The following is a 19677-nucleotide window of genomic DNA, read 5'->3' as shown; positions in this document are numbered from 1 at the left end:
ATACTACCTTAGTACCCAGTTCATACGGTGTTTGTTTTCATTTCTGCTCAGTTTTTTATCAATGATAAGTGTTTACCTCAGACCTCAGTGGTTACTTTCAAAATATGTTAGTTTCTTCGGGGACACAAGATACCTTCCAAGATAAAGCCTATTAAGTTTATAGAGAGATTGGACTTGTATGATATTTTGCAATGGGGTTCCTGGTTAAAAGTTAAACAGATTTCAAAATTGTATTTAGGTAAAAAGTTTTGTCTCATTTATGAATGTATATTTATCTATTTTATTCTTTAAGCTGTGGACATCAAATATTGAAATATGTTTCAACATCTGAATCCGAATCTGGTATAGACTGCCACAGTGGAAAGTCAGGTGAGATTGCAAAGGTCCTGTGTGTCTGAATTTCAGAACAGTTTCTTAGATTGTTTTAGAAATGAATAAATGTGAGTTTAACTTCAGTTTATCCATCTTTAAAATGAAGATTATAACATTTTTATATACTTACCAGATAAGTAGAGAAGTTACTAGGAACAAGTTATAAATAACAGAGGGTAAAAGTGTTTTGAAGACTAAAATGTGCTGGGGACGTGCCTGGCTGGCTCAGTCGGAAGAGCATGCGACTCTTGATCTCAGGGTTGTGAGTTTGAGCCCCACGTTGGGTGTAGAGATTACTTAAACATAAAATCTTAAAAAAAAAAAAAAGGGACTAAAGTGTGCTATACAAATGAATGCGGTTTTTTTCAGTTTATGGGTAGGGTTCATAAATAGAGTAGTTAATTATGATAATGTTGAACTCTAAGCCCAAAAGAGTTTTTATGACATAGAGAGGAGTTGTTTTAAAATATAGTTTATTATATCATTCTGAAACATTTTATATCCTCAAACAAGAAATACTGTTGGTGATAAAATTATGGTGGTTTTATAATTTTAAATGTTGATGACTCAAGCATACAGTAATAGTTAACTAGGTAACTCAGACCGTCATTCCCCCTGAAAGTAGCTAGAAAAGCTGGACAAATTATTAACAACAAAAATGTGCTTAAAGCCATTGAAAACTAACAAGCTCCTCACAGTTACCAGTACAAGATCTGGAGGAGGATAGAAATTCATGAAGTAAGCCTAGAGTATGGGGCTATGAAAAAGGTATTTGCTCCTTCCAGAGGGTCCAGTGACTAATAGAATGAGCAATCCTTTTGGTACCTCCATGGGACTAGAGAGCTAGATATTAGAGGTGATGGCCTACCGTGGTAGGGATAACTTGGAAAACTCTGCAGCACTGCACCCTAAGAATAAAAGTAAATCAGCAATAGATAGGCCCCCTTAGGGATTATAGGCTCGTACTGATCCCCTTATGTACTATAAACTTCACCCTTTTAAAGTGTACAATTCAAGGGCGCCTGGGTGGCTCAGTCGGTTAAGCATCCGACTTTGGCTCAGGTCATGATCTCACAGTTTGTGGGTTCAAGCCCCACATTGGGCTCTGTGCTGACAGCTCAGAACCTAGAGCCTGCTTTAGATTCTGTGTCTCTTCTCTCTCTGCCCCTCCCTGCTTGCGCATGCGCACATGCTCTCTCTCTCAAATATAAGTAAGCATTAAAAAAATCAAAGTGTACAGTTCAGTAATTTTTGGTTCTGAGATTGTTTAAAACACACACACCCACCCCCCCCCACACACACATGCGCGCACTCACACACATGGAGAAGAGCAATCCTTTACAAACTCTTCTAAAAATAGTGATATCCTGATGTCATAACCAGACACAGGTATCACAAACCAAAAACAAAAAAAACTACAGACCAATATCTCTTATGTGTATAAACACAAAAACCCTTAACAAAATAATGGCAAACAGAATCCAGCAACATATGAAATGGTCACACTATGACTAAGTGGTATTTATCCCAGGAATGCAAGGGCAGTTTAACAGTTGAAAATCAATCAATGTAATATACCACATTAAAAGAATAAAAGGGGAGAAAAATGCATGATAATCCAAATATGTGCAGAAAAAACATTTAATAAAATCTAACACTCTTTTCATGATAAAAGCACTCAAACTAGTTATAGCAGGGAAGTTCTTCAACTTGATAAAGGGCATCTTTGAAAAACACACACCTTAATGGAAAAGGACTGATGTTTTCTCCTTAAGATCAAGAATAAGATAAGATTTTTTGCTTTCAGCATTTCAACATGGTACTGATGGTTCTAGCCAAAAAAATGGAAAGGAAAATAAAGGAATCCTGAATGGAAATAAATAAATAAAACTGTCTCATATTCATAGAGCATATAATCCTTTATATAGAAAATCCCAAAGAATACACACACACACACACACACACACACACACACACACGCAAGAACCAATAAATCAGTTTAGCAGAGATAAGATACAATATCAGTGTTGAACAAAATTGTATTTCTGTGTACTAGCAATGAGCCATCATAGATTGAAATTAAGAAAACATTTTCACTTGTAATAGTATCAAAAAGAATGAAGTAATTAGAATAAATTTAACAAGAGATTTATAACCTGAAAAACATAAAACATTGTTGATAATAGAGAAAATCTATGGGGTGCCTGAGTGGTTCAGCCAGTTAGGTGTCCAACTCTTGATTTAGACTCAGGTCATGATCTCACAGTGATGAGATCAAGCCCCATGTCAGGCTCTGCACTGGGCATGAAGCCTGCTGAGTATTCTCTCTCTCCCTCTGCCCTTCCCCTGCTGGTGCATGTGTGCTCTCTCTCAAAAAAAAAAAAAAAAAAAAAAAAATTAAAATTAAAAAAGAGAAAATCTAAATACATTGAGAGGCATTTCTTATTTAAAGACTTGGGGCGCCTGGGTGGCGCAGTCGGTTAAGCGTCCGACTTCAGCCAGGTCACGATCTCGCGGTCCATGAGTTCGAGCCCCGCGTCAGGCTCTGGGCTGATGGCTCAGAGCCTGGAGCCTGTTTCCGATTCTGTGTCTCCCTCTCTCTCTGCCCCTCCCCCGTTCATGCTCTGTCTCTCTCTGTCCCAAAAATAAATAAACGTTGAAAAAAAAAAGCCTGGAAAACCCAGTATTGTCAATAGGGCTATTCTCCCAAATTCATCTAGAAATTCAGTGCAATACTTAACAAATTCTAGCAGGCTTTTTTTTTTTTTTTTGTAGAAATTGACATGTTGGTCATAAATTTTACATGGAAAGACAATGACCAACAATAGCCAAAACAATTTGGAAATAGAACAAATTTGGAGGACTGATGCTCCCTGATTTCATAATTTATTATAGAGCCACTGTAATTAAGATAGTGAAGTATCAAAAGATGAGCCCGTAGTTCAGTGGAACAGAACTATAAGTCCAAAAATAGATTCTTGCATTTATGGTCGGTTGATTTTGATATAGAAGTCAAGACCATTCAAAAGAGAAAGCATAGTTTTTTCACCAATTGGGGCCAAGACAATTGGGTATTCGTTTGTCAAAGAAAGAATTTGGGCCCTTACCTTATTATATACACAGACAGTAACTCAAAATAGATCATAGACCTAAGTGTAAGAGTTAAAACCTTGCAAATTGCAGAAGAACAAATTGGACATAAATTTTGTGACCTTGAGTTGAGTAAAACATTCTTGGATACAATGCCAAAAGCACAATCCATGAAAGAAAAAAGATGACAAGTTAGGCTTCAGCAAAATTAAAAACTTTTACACTTTAAAAGACAACAATAAGAAAATGAAAAGACAAACCATAGATTGAGAGAAAATATTTGGAAATTATATATCTGATAAAGGTCTTACATCCATAATACATAAAGAACATTTATAATTCAACATTAAGTCAACTCAAAAAATGGGCAAGAGATGTCAGATATTTTGGTCTGAGTCATTTGGTGAAGGATATAAATAAATGAACACATGAAAAGATGATGAACATCAATAGTCACTAAGGAAATGCAAATTAATACTACAATAAGATACCACTACACTCAAACTAGAATAGGTATAATTAAAAAGACAAGACAATAGTGGGGCGCCTGGGTGGCTCAGTTGGTTAAGCACCCGACTTCGGCTCAGGTCATGATCTCATGGCCTATGGGTTCGAGGCCCACGTTGGGCTCTGTGCTGACAGCTCAGAGCCTGGAGCCTGCCTGGGATTCTGTGTCTCCCTCTCTCTCTCTGCCCCTCCCCTGCTCACACTCTGTCTCTCTCTGTCTCCCAATAATAAATAAACGTTTAAAAAAATTACAACAACAACAAAAAGACAATAGCAATTGTTAGCAAGGATGCAGAGAAATTGGAACCTTTGTGCATTGCTGATGGGAATATAAAATGGCATACCACTCTGGAAAACATTTTGACAGTTTCTTTAAAAGTTACACATAAATTTACCATGTCACCCAGTAATACCATGTCTAAGAATTTATCCATGAGTAAACATATGAGCACTCAAAGACAAGACTGGGAGTGTCGTGATATCATTGATGATGCTGCAAATGTTGGAATGACCCAGACATCCATCAAGTTACGAATGGATACATATCATGTGGTATATCCATTCAATGTAATCTTACTTAGCAATTAAAGGAACAAACTTCTGATAACATGCCACTACACGTATAAAATCAAAACATCATTTTAAGTGAGAGAAGCCAGGCTCAAAGGATTACATATTGTATGATTCTATTTACATAAAATTCTAGAAAAGGTGAATTTATAGAGACAATAATCAGAGGAGTGATTGCCTAGAATGAAAATAAGGATCAACTATAAATAAGCAGGAGGGTACTTTCTGGGGGTGATGATAATGTTCTAAAACCAGATTGTCATAAAGGTTGCACAACTCTGTAAATTTACTAAAATTGTTGAATTATACACTTATGATGGGTGGATTTTATAGTATGTTATTATACTATATATATACAGTTGTTTGGATTGACTAGTCTCAGCTGGGACATTCTCACTTGAGGACTCTCATGTGATTGCAGTCAGATATTGGTAAGGGTGACAGTCATCTGAGGGAATGATTGGGCTGAATTTCCAAGATGGGATTGGATTACTCACATGTCTGTTGACTATTGACTAGTCCATCTAAATATGACCCCTGTATGGGCTTCTTCCAACATGTTTGCTGGATTCGAAGAGAGGAGGAGCTGCCAATCAAGTTAATGGCTCAACCCAAAACACACCTAAAGTGTTACTTAATGCCATTTTCTGTTCATCAGAGCAGTCATGCGGCCTGTCCAGATTCCAGGGGATTAGGAAATAAATGCTCTCTCTTGATGGAAGAGCTACAGGAATACATTTGAGAAGAGTGCAAAGGGGTATAAGAGAGAGTGTTGTAGACATCTTTGGAAAAGAACTTATTACATTTATTTCAACTGTTTTTATTACTGTTCTGTGTAAGATATAGTTACTAGGAGTTTGGGTCATTAAAATGTAAGTAGGTAATGTACCTTAGATGTCAGCAATTTTTAGATGGATGGTAATTTTAGAATATTATTATAGTAGTACTGCCTTGACCTACCAAGAATAGTTGAATATTCTAAATTTTATTTCTTACATGTTTTTCATGGGGAAAAAGTAATATTTTCCAAAGAATAATATTTCCTGGTCACCATTAGTTAATGATTTTTTAGTATATTCAGTGTATTAAGTTCAGAGTATCACTAACGTTTATTGACCATTTATTATATGTAACTTCTAGTAAGATATTGTTATCCATATTTTACAGGAGAAAAAGCTTGCCATTATCAAGTTCTAGTTCTTCTGAAACTCAGTTCCAATAAGTGTTCTTAAAAACCCTTTTACTTAGGAAAAAACCCTACATATTGAAAAGTAATCACATCATAACCTTATAACTGAATTAATATTCATACACTGTATTATCACCCCGATTAATAAACCAATGAACAAAATAGTACCAGCACCTCAGAATTTCCCCTCAGGCCCCTCCCAGGTATACCCTCTAAAGATAACATTTTTCTTGTCTTTCATATGTTTTTGAGCTTTTTATAAACAGAATCACAGAGTATGTACCTTGTGTCTGGCTTCCTTCATTCCACACATTTTTAAGAATCATCCATATTGTTGCATATGGCTGTGGTTCATTCTCTTCACTACCCATTGTTCAGTTGTGTGAATATACTACCATTTATTTCTTCTATTGTTGATGGGTTTGGGGGAAGTTTCCTGTTTCTAAGATTACAAATAGAATGAATAGGATTTTTTTTTTACATGTGAATGAATACTATTTACCTACCAGTGCTGCTTTTCTTTTCCATGAGACTTGGGGAAAAAAATATTATTAATCACATTGGTAGAAATAATTCACAATAAATGATACTATGTTTTCCTTTTTAGATGTGCCTTGATTTCATTCATTTATAATTATGAATTTAGGGTTTTCATAGCTAAAATTCAAACAATTTCACATGTTGGAAATTGCATACGTCAAATTGCTAAAGACGGAATTTTCCTGTTTCTCACTTTGATAAAGAATATTCCCACCTCCACCCCCATTTCTTTCATCCATGAATAGATATATCAGGTGAAATGTCTGTGTTGTCAGACCACAAGGTACCTGGGCCAAATAATCCAGCAAGATACAACTTAATGGTGCCATTAATTTAAACTGAATGCCAGTATGGTTCACTTTATGTGAAGATTTTTTATAAATAATTTTCCTTATAAAACTATGCATATAGTGCAAGTTTTATTCTTCTTATTACTATATGTATTTCTTGAAAGGTGATGAAGACAACACCGTTTCCTCAAAACAATCATTCAGCCTCACAGAAGTGCAACATGAAGTGGAAACAGAGAACACAGACTGCAGAAAATTATTTTTGGAAGGTGATACTCACCTAACAGAAGAGGCACAGAATGAACAGCAACCAAATGTAAAAGATAAACTTTCCATATGATTATGTTAAGGTGAAATATAATATTGGTTTAGTAGTAGTGTCATTATTTTTGCTCAGAACAAGATTTTTAATATAATAGTATTTTTATTTTTATTTATTTATTTTTTTGCTGAAAAGTCATACCATATTAAAGAATACTTTGGGTTAAAAATAATAGTTACAGTTGACCCTCGAATAGTGCTGGTATTAGGAGTGCTAACCCTCCCACACACAGTCAAAAATTCACATATAACTTTTGACTCCTCCAGAACTTAACTACTAATAATCTGCAGTTGATCAGAAGTCTCACTGATCGCATAAACACATATATGTCAGTTCACGCGTATTTTGTATGTTGCATGTATTGTATCCTGTATTCTTACAGTAAAGCTAGAGTAAAGGAAATGGTATTAAAAATCATAAGAGGAAATGCTGTATTTTCTGTACCAACAGTACCGTGAGTACAGACTGTATTTATAGCGCTGTCCTGTGAAAAATCCATGTGTAGTGGACCTGCGTCGTTCAAACTCGTGTTGTTTAAGGGTCAGCTGTGCTTCTGAACTCATCATCCGAGAACAACAAAGTGCGTTCATTTTAAAATGAACACATTTTACTTAGTGATACAGTAGATATATTACTTTCTATACTGATATTTTCTTAAATTGTGTATGTTAAAGTGTGGGGAACTTGTGCATAAAGCATTAAAAAACAATCTGCTTATAATAGCAGTTTTTTGTTTTTGTTTTTAAGTTCAAAATTTAAGATTTTTAGGGGGAAAAAAACATCCATTCCTTACTAGTTAAACTAGTAATAAATGCCAGTATAAGGATAGGAGTCTCTATTATTCTTTGATATGTATAACTTCTACAAAAAATAATGGGCTTTAGATTTGTATAGTGTTTTGGGAATACAGTATTTTTATTTGTAAAAGTACTGTGAAGATTAATAAGTCTTCTTATGCCTAGAAGACATTTTTACATTTTTCTGATAGCATTTTACAAAGAGAAGAACTAGGAAGTACAGATTATGTTTGAGAATAACTTCTGTAGAAAATAAGATTGGCCATTTTTTAATGTTCAATTTTAAGTGTTCTCATTTGGATGTGGATTTAACAATATTTTTTAAAAGGTGAGGTTGAGTTGGTTTGTGTTTTTCCCCCCTTTTTGTACAGATTGAACAGGAAGCATCACTGGACCTGATTTTAATAGAAGATTATGATTCCTTAATAGAGAAGATGAGCAACTGGAATTTTCAAATATTTGAAGTTGTTGAAAAAATGGGAGAGAAATCAGGAAGGATCCTTAGTCAGGTTTGTTTAAAATCTCTACTTTTTTATCATAAATTAATTTTTCCTTGGATCTTTATAAAACACGAACTCTAAAAATGTATAATGTTGGTTTAGGCACAACTTCAACATTGTTCACTTAATTATTTTTCTCACAAATGAAGTTTTCAGTAAAAAATTTGAGAAGATATATATACATATATGTGTGTGTGTGCGTATAAACCCATATATAAAAATAATTATATATATAATGTATAATTTTATTTGAATAAATGAAAATATTAAATTTAAATATAAATTTAAAATATTAAAATAAATTTTAATTGAATAAATGAAAAGTAGTTTTTTGGCCTGTATTAATGGGGTTTAATTTTACTACAGAATAAAGATTTATTTTATACTGAAGCCTGAGGTTGAAGAGGACATAAAATGTGAGCTAGTTCTAACCACTGAAACTTAGGCTTCATTTCTGTCACCTGCCTCCCCGTACTTTACCGAAGGCCAAATGGTTCGTTTCATGCTAGAGCCATGGAAAAATAGTTCCTTGTTACCACCCAGACTCAAGGTTCTCCCTGAGGGGTTCATACAACAGCATCAGATTAACCTTCTCAAAATGTCACTCTCATTATCTTCCAGGTTATCGTATTTATGAAATGTACAAACATAAGGATAATTTATGTGGCGGGCATACAGTTTCACCTCATTGAAGTCTTTAGGGACAAAAATGTAATAAATCTATTGTTTGGACTTCTGTTAAGGACTGGAGTAGAATAGAATTCATGTGCCCTTTAATAAATTGTAAATAAAAAAACTAAAGGGAAGAATAGAAAAATTTTAAAGCTGAGACATGTGATAGTTTTCTTTGGTTTTCAAGGGCTTCAGGGTTATGTCTTCCTTTTTAATATTTTGAGAAGAATTTATTGTAGGAAAGTTTTTAATAAATTATTAACTTAAAGACATATACATGGTAACATCCCCAAATGCAAATCACAAAAACATATTCTACTCAACTGCAAATAGAAATCCTGATTTTTAAAATGAATTTTATTTTAATTGACATTTAGGTTATGTATACCTTATTTCAAGACACTGGTTTATTGGAAATATTTAAAATTCCCACTCTACAGTTCATGAACTATTTTCGTGCATTAGAAAATGGCTACCGAGACATTCCTTGTAAGTATTAACATATCTCATTATTTAAATTCAAATAATGCTGGTTTTGAAACTATTATTTTTCCCTTCAGATACTCTCTTAAACACTTTTTAAATTACATATTTGAAAATATTTTAAATAGGGATTTAAAAAGTAATCTGTATGCTGGGGCGCCTGGGTGGCGCAGTCGGTTAAGCGTCCGACTTCAGCCAGGTCACGATGTCGCGGTCCGTGAGTTCGAGCCCGGCGTCGGGCTCTGGGCTGATGGCTCGGAGCCTGGAGCCTGTTTCCGATTCTGTGTCTCCCTCTCTCTCTGCCCCTCCCCCGTTCATGCTCTGTCTCTTTCTGTCCCAAAAATAAATTAAAAAAACATTGAAAAAAAATTTTTAAATCATAATACAGACATTTAGAATGGGTTTTTCCCTTAATTATTACCTGGTGTACAACTTTCTGTGTTAATAATTATTCATCTGAGTTCCTTGTCTTTTAAAATATTTGGTAATTAAGTAAGTCAAGAGTTTCAGAAAAACCTTGACTTTAAAATATTTAAAATTTATCCATAAAATTTCTATTTTTAACTGTCTCCTGACTTATGAAATAATTTCTAATGGCTCTTTGATTTATGGTAAAATATAATTTGCATTTTATATTAGGAAAAGATACAGTTTATATGTTGATATATTCTACAATTTTCCTTCATATGGACACATTTTGGGAAATCACTACTATAAACAGAGAGCAGATTTTTCTTAAGTTGGCATAACTCATTAATTGGGATGATAATGTGGCTTCTATGTACCATAATTTCCACTTACAAAATATGCATTTCAAAAAGTGAATTTTATAAATAGAATAAAGTGATACTTTAAAATGAACTTCACAGGAAGGGGAATGGAAAGAAAGAGGCAGTAGAGTCTTCACTATCAGCTCCCATTAGGATACATTAGTTAAGAAAAGAGTCTGGGGCACTGGGTGGCTCAGTCAGCTGAGCGTCCAGCTTCGGCTCAGGTCATGACCTCATGGTTTATTAGTGCAGGCCCCACATCAGGCTAGCTATCAGCGCACAACCTGCTTCTGATCCTCCGTTCTCGTCTCTCTGTTCCTCCCCCACTTGCGCGCTCTCTTTCTCTCTCTCAAAAATAAAGAAACATTAAAAAAAAAAAAAAAGTGTCTCTGGATCTAACTTTTCTAAACTTTACTTCCCAAATTTGTAAATGGAAATAACAATAGTTCCTACCCCATAGTTAATGATAAGATAAGCCATGTAAAGCGTGTTTCAGAATTCCTGGCACATAGTAAATGGTCAATAAAAGGTGTTGGCTGTATTAATAATTAAGCTCCTTGCAGATTGACATCATGTCCTAGCAGTAGGCTGAATGTTAGTAGTATCACCTGCTGATTCTACATGGTACTCATTAAATATTTGTTGAAATGTTGAACTTTTATTGAATATCCATTATTCAATGATTTATGAATTTTTCATGAAGATTATATCATTTAGTCTTTGCTGGAAAGTTTGTATTCTCTACCTTCACAGATGAGAAGTAAAAACTCAGAAGAATCATTCCCAAGATCATAAAACTAGGAATTGGAAAGCTGGCTTTCAGTTGCAGGCCTTGCCCTTTCAGATAGTGATATTTCAGTGAAACAATGTTTTCTCAATTATGTACTATGTCTCAGACACTGTTCTGGATGTTTTCATATATACCATTTAACACTTAATCCTTATAGTAGGGCTGAGAGGTATAGTTATATATAGCTCATCTTTTTTTTTTTTTTTTTTTTTTGATGTACATGTGTTGGAGGAGTGGGGGGTGAGGAGTTCAAGTATCCAGAATTTGTAACTGTTATCTGTGTGCCAAAACTTTTGTGTGCAAACATGGGTGTCCATAATCCAGACACTATTTACATAAGATTTTTAAAGCTACAAAATACCAACTGTAAGTAAATTTCCCAATGCCTTTCAATTGGCCCTTGTTACTTGCCTTCTCTTTGACTGTCTTACTATGTTTTCATAGTATATGTGAAAGTTTTTAAAAGGGAAGTTTTTAACACATCAAGAGACTTGAAAAAATAGGATGAAAACAAGGGTGCCTGGCTGGCTCAGTCAGTAGAGCATGCAACTTTTTTTTTTTTTTACATTTATTTATTTTTGAGAGACAGAGTGCGACAGTGCACGAGTGAGGGAGAGGCAGAGAGAGAAGGAGCAGAATCCAAAGCAGGCTCCAGGCTCTGACCTGTCAGCACAGAGACTGACACGGGGCTCAAACCCATGAACCGTGAGATCATGACCTGAGCTGAAGTTGGACACTCAACCGACTGACTGAGCCACCCAGGCGCCCCGAGCATGCAACTCTTGATCTCGGGGTCGTGAGTTCAAGCCCCCTGTTGGAGAGTGAGCCTACTTTAAAAAAAAAAAAAAAAAAAAAAAAAAAAAGATGAAACAAAAATATAATTGTGGGAAATTATTCTAAGCCATACATTTTACTTATGAGGATATAGTAAAATAGAAAATTATTGTATTTTTAAAAATGTCCTATGTTAAACTCAACAGAATGATCATTTTTATAAAATATTTTGGTGACTTTAGATCACAATCGTATACATGCCACAGACGTCCTACATGCAGTTTGGTATCTGACAACCCGGCCAATTCCTGGTTTACAGCAGATCCACAATGATCATGCAACAGGAAACGAAACAGGTACTTCCTTCTAGAAATCTTCCTTTTAATTATTTGTCTAGAAATAATAAATCAAGCAATCTCATTTCATTACCTCTGTTCTTTTAAAATTTTCATTAAGTAACCTTTGGTACATAAAAAGGACTATGTAAATTTTGATGCATAATACATGCAAATTAGGAAACATGACTCACCTTAAGAGCTAGGTTAAGGTCCAATACTGTTGGCTCTACCATGTTTCTTTCCTGTGACCCATCCTGGTGCTTGCTATCCCAAATATTATGATAATCCATTTCTTTGCACTTTTCTTTCAATTCTTTTGTTTGTTTTAGGTATATCATGTAAGTTTAAAATGTATAACATTCACAATGAAAGCAGACATACTTAAAAGCTTCATATAAACATTTAAATGATGATATTAAAAACCTTTCATAACATTTAAGTTTTGCCCTCCAAAAAAGCTAATTCTCCTCATCATAAATATAATTAATTATACAAATGTAATGAATTATAACATGGTTCTCTTACTCTAGCTTGTAAAAGAGGGGAGAGTTACTCCAGTGAGATACACACACACACACACACACACACACATACACATACACACATACATACATACATACATACATACATACAAGGACAGAATTTGCTTAGTTACAAATGCCTGAGAACTATTTCCATACTAATCAGTGTAAATGTCATAGATTTGGCCATTGCTTTATAGTCTTTGGTAGTTGAGTCCAAAGTACTGCCATTATTTTTCTGCCATTCCATATTTACTCTTTTTTAGTGCTCTTTGTTCTTTCCAATAGTCATTTTCTTTAGCTTTTGTGTTTGTGGATGTATTGATTTTCTTAGAAGAATATTTTCATATCTTAGCACATTTGAAGATACCATTCCATCCATTTCTGATTTCTATAGTTTCTATTGACGAATTGGCCTTCAGTCTTATCTCTCCTGAAAATTAATATGTCCATTTTCTCTTTGCTGTTGGTTTTTAGCATTTTTGACTATTATGTACTCAGGTGATTTTCTTTGTAGTCATTCTGCTTGGAGTTCAGTGAGCTTCTTGAATATGTTGATCAATAGCTTTTATTGGTTTCAAAATGTGCTCAAAATTCTTCCAGCCTCTCTCCATCGTCCAATTCCAAAGCTACTTTCACATTTTTAGGTTTTTGTTACAACAATATACCACTTCCAGGCACAAAAGTCTGTATTAGTTTCCTATTGCTGCTGTAATGCCACAGACTTAGTGGCTTAAAACAGCACAGATTTACTATGTTACAGTTCTGGAGGTCAGAAGTCCAAAATAGATCCAGCTGGGCCAACCCAGAGTGTCAGCAAGATTGTGTTCTTCCTAGAGTCTCTTTCCTTGCTTCCTCCAGTGTCTAGAAGCCACTTGCCATTCCATGGCTCATGTCTCTGAAGAAGGGACAGCACTATAGCCTCTTCACGTCTCTCTCTGAGGAAGGGACTCAAAGGCTTACAGTAACAGGATGTTGAGAGGGGTTGATCATGTGATCATCTTCCCCACACCTAACTGAGTGTCGGAAGTTGTCCCCTTTTGCCAAGGTAATGAGAACATTGCAGCACTAATTCCTGGAGTAATAAAATGTCACACTGGTCCACCAATCACCATAGGGGCTTATGGAATTTAGGTGATAAAAGGACTTTTGGCCTGGGCCCACCTCATAAGTATCAGTTCTCTGAACCCACCCATCTGAATGCATAGTTCAAATAAACATACTGAGCAACTGGGCAGAACCCCTCCATTAATTCCTCAGTCTTGGCAGAGAGCACCATCATGGTAAAAAGGGTCAAATGGAATCCCCTGAAATTGCCTCATTCTAACAAAGTAGTGAACCAAAGCAACACCGTATTACTGGATGGATTGCATCCAGAAATTAGTGCCATTATGAAATACTTGATAGGTGCAGAATTTGTGATTTCCATCACGTTGCCATTCATCTTGGTATTCTGACTTTTACACAAGATGAATGGATCTTGGGAAATGATGGTAGATTATTCTAAATTTCATCAGGTGGTGATTCCAATTGCCACGGTTATTCCAGATATGATCATCTTTTGAATAAGTCAACCTAACTTATAAAGATTCTGTACCAGATTGGGTGATTGATTTTGTCGGATCCTTATTATCAAGAGGAGATAAGGTTCCTACTGTATGTGAGAGGATGTATATCAGTAACCTAGGGGATTTTTTTGGCCTTTTTGGTACTCCTATGTCCAATGACAAAAGATAATGAAAAACTACTAATCCAGTATCATAGGATCACAATAGTGCAGAGCCTTGAAAATATAGGTCATTCCACTAGGCAAAGAACCATGATTGGTAGAGATGCTAGCTGAGGACAAAGGGAAAATGGAATGGGTAGTGGAATAAGAAAATGATAACTCTGAACTATAGCTATGTGACCAGTCACAGGAGTGAAGTCTATAATAGCCACATGTATTTTTCCTCATTGCCATGTATTTATTTTACATAATAAACAAGTTTTTTCTTTCTCTTTCTCATTCTCCTACCACCCAATGTTGATGGACATTTGGGTTCTTTCTACTCTGGGGCTGTTATGAATACTGCTATGAGTATTCATGTACTAGTTTTTGTGTGGATATATGTTTTCATTTCTCTTGGGCATACACCTAGCTGTGGAATTGCTGGGTCATAAGGTGATTCTGTGGTTAACAGTTTGAGCATCTGCCAAACTGTTTTCTAAGGGGGCTACACTATTTATATTCTCATCAACAATATATGAAGATTCCTTTTTTTTTGTCACTTGTTATTATCTTTTTTAAAAAAATTTTTTGTTTATTTATTTATTAAAAAAAATTTTTTTAACCTTTATTGATTTTTGAGATGGAGAGAGCATGAATGGGGGAGGTTCAGAGAGAGATGGAGACACAGAATCTGAAACAGGCTCCAGGCTCTGAGCTGTCAGCACAGAGCCCAACGTGGGGCTCGAACTCACGGACTGTGAGATCATGACCTGAGCCGAAGTCAGACGCTCAACCGACTGGGCCACCCAGGCGCCCCTGTTTATTTATTTTTGAGAGAGAGAGAGAGCATAAGGAGGGGAGGTGCAGAGAGAGAGGGAGACACAGAATCCAAAACAGGCTCCAAGCTATCAGCACAGAGCCTGATGTGGGGCTCGAACTCACAAACTGTGAGATCATGACCTGAGCCGAAACCGGATGCTCAACTGACTGAGCCACCCAGGCACCCCAGTTATTATCTTTTTGATAGCCGTTCTAGTGACTCTGAAGTGGTATTTCATTGTGGTTTTCATTGCATTTACTTAATGGCTACTAATGTTGAATGCCTTACTATGTGTATATCTTCTGTGAAGAAATGTCTATTCATATCATCCATTTTTAAATTTGGTCATTTTTCTTTTTATTACTGAGCTGTAAGAGTTCTTTGTATATTTTGAATATAAGTCCCTTATCAGATTGATTTGCCCCTATTTTCTGCCATTCTGTGAGCTGTCTTTTTACTTTCTTGATAGTGTCTATTGAAGTACAAAAAGTTTTAATTTTGATGTTTATCTAATTTTTCTTTAGTTGCTCATGTTTCTGGTATCATGTCTAAGAAGGGTTTTGCCTCACCTAAGATCATGAAGATTTACCCTACGTTTTCTTCTAAGAGTTTCTTAGTTACAGCCATTAAGTTTAGGTCTATGACCCATTGGAACTAATTTGGGGGGATGGATAAAGGAAGGGATCTAACATTCTTCTGCACATGGATATCCAGTTGTCCCAGAACCATTTGTTGAAAAGAGTTCTTTATATATTCTCCACATAGCCGGCCCTTAAATGTTATTAAATGAGTTTCTACCTTAAAAAATTATGAGCATTAAATGAAACGACATGTATGAAAGAATCTAGCATCATACATGGCACATAGATAACTCTCAACAAGGTCTTGACACCCTTCTACAAAATCAGTTGGCTATAAATATGAGGGTTTATTTCTGGATTCTCAGTTTTATTTTATTGATTTGTATGTCTGTCCTTATGCCGGTACTACGTTATCTTCATTACTAGAGCTTGTTAGCAAGCTTTGAAATTGTAAGTTTAAGTACTCCAACTTTGTTCTTCTTGTTCAAGATTGTTTTGGCTATTCTGGATCTCTTGTATTTCCATATGAATTTAAATTCAGCTTGTGAATTTCTATAAATAATAGCTAGGATTTTGATAGGGATCGTGTGGAATCTGTAGATCATTTTGGGGGAGTATTGCCACTTTAACAATACTAAGTCTTTTGGTCCATGAGCATGGGTATTTTTTCCACTTATTTAAGTCTTCTGTAATTTCTTTTAACAGTATTTTTTAGTTTCCAGAATACTAGTTTTGTACTTTTGTTAAGTTTATTCCTTAGTATTTTATTCTTTTTGATGCTAGTGTAAACAGAATGGTTTTCTTGGGCTTAGTTTTTGATTATTCATTGCTATCATATGTAAATACAGTTGATCTTTTTGCATAAAATGATTTTTTAGATCTTGCAACCTTGATCATCTTTATTAATTCTAATAGCTTTTTAGTGGATTTCTTAGGATTTTTCTATATATAACTTCATGTCACTTATAAGTAGAGATAGTTTTACCTCTTTGTTGTGTGTTGGTCTCAGCCTGTCAATAACCAGTGCTGTGGCTGGACCAGCCTTTGTGGTTATTATGACTGCAAGATGCCCTTTAGCAATAACCACCACGCAACTTTGAAAAAATAAAGGTTTATTATAAGAATTAAAAATTACACAGCATAGCTGGGACCACATAGCAAGGTCACAGGGGGAGAGAGCATGTGCACAAGCATGCATGCAAGTGGATACACCTGGGGTTCTGCTTTTTATTGGGGTCAAGGTGGGCGGTTTCACTGGCTCACTCTTTATTGGTGAATTTAAAACATAAAATCAGGAACTTAAAGCATGGGTAGAGAGAAAACCAGCAGCCCAGATGATCAGTTATTGAAATCAAGATTTCTAGAAGTGGCCTGGCTTTTTATCTAGACAGGTGGCTGACAGGGTATTTCTTTGAGATAGGCATTTTTATAGTAGATGCCTCTTTGAAATGGATGCTTTGGAGATCAAAGCTTAATCCGGGCACTTATGTTACAAAAAGGGGGAAAAAAACTGTCAAGAGTTTTTTCCAGTCTGGTTGTCTTTTGCTGAGGCCTCCTTTTAGATTAATCAGCAAATTAAAAGAATCACCATTTTCTGAAAGAAAGTAAACAAGTGGAATCTGTAATAGTTACGTTTAATTGTCCTTGCCAGCCATTTTATTTTTCACACTATTACTTTCACGTTTAACCAAACAACAAAGAAACATCAATATATTAAGATCCTAATGTATCAATTCTAAGTAATTACTGAGTTTAAAAGGATGTCTTTTGCTATTTTTGCTATTTTTGCTATTTTATATATATACATTTATAATTCTATAGGAAATCCAGAATGCATATAATGTACATAAACTAATTCAAATTATTGGCTGATATTTATAACTAAAATCTTATTAGAAATTTGAATGTTTAGGGGCACCCAGATGGCTCAGTCAGTCACATGTCCACCTTTGGCTCAGGTCGCGATCTTGCAATTTGTGAGTTCAAGCCCCGTGTTGGGCTCTGTGCTGACAGCTCAGAGACTGGAGCCTGCTTTGGATTCTGTCTTCCTCTCTTTCTGCACCCCCCCCCCACCCACCCCCCCCCCCGCCCCCACTCACACTCTGTCTCTGTCTCTTTCAAAAATAAAAATAAACATTAAAAGTGTTTTTAATTAAAAAGAAATTTGAGTATTTAAATATATCTTTATCCATACATTTAACTGTCTTTTTAAAAGTTCTAGTGGGGGTGATTCTAAACCTCAATTTAATTAAATATATAGACAGCATAAAAATGAGGTATCTTTATAATTATCACTAGTGTGTATTAAAGTTATTATGTTAAATTCATGTGATGGCAAATATTTTGAGTGAGATAAATTATGATCAAGATTGTTTTAGGGGCGCCTGGGTGGCTCAGTCGGTTAAACCGACTGACTCTTGGTTTCGGCTCAGGTCATGATCTCGCAGTTTGTGAGTTTGAGCCCCACGTTGGGTGGGCTCTGTATTGACAGTATGGAGTCTGCTTGGGATTCTCTGTCTCCTCTCTGCCCCTCCCCAGCTCGCTCGCTCACTCTTTCTCTCTCAAATAAATGAACTTAAGGAAAAAAAAAAAAAAGCATTTTGGACTTTGACAGGCCAGGACATTATTCCTAGTTTCCACTGATGAAGACAATGAATGAAATTTTGTATCTCTTTAATATCTTTGTGGTTTTATTTGCTGTCTAGTCTAAATATGGCTTATTTTTTCTTTTTTGTACTTTAAGATTATTTTAGCAAGAGTAGAGAATGACCATTTAAATAAAGGCACTAAAATACAAAAACAATTTAAGAAATCAATAGTGTAAGATATGAAGACACTGAAGAAAGCACAGCGCTGACAGTGAAAATACTGGTTCTAACTGGAGGATAAAAAGAGAATTGTTAAATGAGACATTCCTCGGTTTTTGATGTCTTTTCATTTTCCATAATTTTTCCTGCCATCATCTTGTAAGGGGCTTCATGGAAGGAAAAAGAGAAGGGGAAGAGTTGCAGTCTGGGCTACAAATGAAATGTAATCTTTCTGGATAAGATTTGAAATGCATCTATGTTGAAAAGCTTAGTTTGTTAATATGTTAAATTCCTAAATCTCCATACTGTTTTCATGAAATTTTATTCTCCAGATTGCTTTTTTCCTGTTACTTCCTATGCCCCGGCCATTATCTCTAGCCCTTAAATAACAAATGTTTAGAAACCGGAGGTTTTTAAAAAATTTTTATTAGCCTAAGTAAGAGAGCATCATAAAGATCTCAGAATGTCTCATAAAGCAAGTGACTTCAGCCTCACGTTTAACATTGTCTCTAGTAGCATGTATGTTGGAAATAAAAGACTGTTGTAAGTCCTTGTTTATAAATAGAGTTTCTTTCTTTGATTAGTCAATAAGTAAGCTAAATAATCTTATTTCCAATGGGGAATCCTGTCCTTAGTCTCATTGTAAGTGAGTCTCATTGTAAGTGTAATGCTGGTGTATTTTGCTTGTTCCTCAGATTCGGATGGTAGAATGAACCCTGGGCAAATTGCCTACATTTCTTCAAGGAGCTGCTCTATTCCAGATGAGAGCTATGGGTGCCTTTCTGCAAACATTCCTGCACTGGAATTGATGGCTCTCTACGTGGCAGCTGCCATGCATGATTACGATCACCCAGGGCGGACAAATGCATTTCTAGTGGCTACAAATGCCCCTCAGGTAGGAAATATTTTCTTAGAAAGTTTAAAAAGCAATTCTCAAATGTTACAACCATGTTGTCGATCCTTTTGTTAAACCATCCTTCACTCCAGTCAGAGAGCCATTCCATGTACATTGTAATTAATCGGATTTTAACACATGACATTGGCATGATTGACATGATGTGTGCTCAAGAATTAAGAAGCCATTACCATCTTCCACTGGAAAATAAAATGTTCAGGAAAGAGTGACTGTTTTATGAAATTCTGGAATTCTTGTCAATATTTTTCCCTTTGGTCAAATTGATGAGGCTGACTAGATGGAAAACTTACTCTTCCTTCTTCCTTTCTATGGCTAAA

At 35.4% G+C, this 19677-nt stretch overlaps 1 protein-coding gene across 1 annotated transcript in view; it reads left to right on the top strand.

Moving 5' to 3' along the window:
• Window positions 1-19677, top strand: part of PDE3B (phosphodiesterase 3B) — a 179233-nt gene that overhangs the window by 143156 nt on the left and 16400 nt on the right. Inside the window, exons 7-12 of the mRNA XM_040456792.1 lie at window positions 293-369; window positions 6723-6874; window positions 8049-8186; window positions 9227-9338; window positions 11909-12022; window positions 19140-19339. Of these exons, the coding sequence (XP_040312726.1) occupies window positions 293-369; window positions 6723-6874; window positions 8049-8186; window positions 9227-9338; window positions 11909-12022; window positions 19140-19339 (793 nt within the window). The remainder of the gene's footprint in view (window positions 1-292; window positions 370-6722; window positions 6875-8048; window positions 8187-9226; window positions 9339-11908; window positions 12023-19139; window positions 19340-19677) is intronic.

The sequence above is a fragment of the Herpailurus yagouaroundi genome, unplaced genomic scaffold (genome assembly GCF_014898765.1).
Source record: "Herpailurus yagouaroundi ecotype Mexico unplaced genomic scaffold, PumYag 218, whole genome shotgun sequence".
Taxonomy (NCBI): domain Eukaryota; kingdom Metazoa; phylum Chordata; class Mammalia; order Carnivora; family Felidae; genus Herpailurus; species Herpailurus yagouaroundi.
Note: the sequence above shows the minus strand (reverse complement) of the source record. Positions and strands in the feature narration are given on the sequence as shown.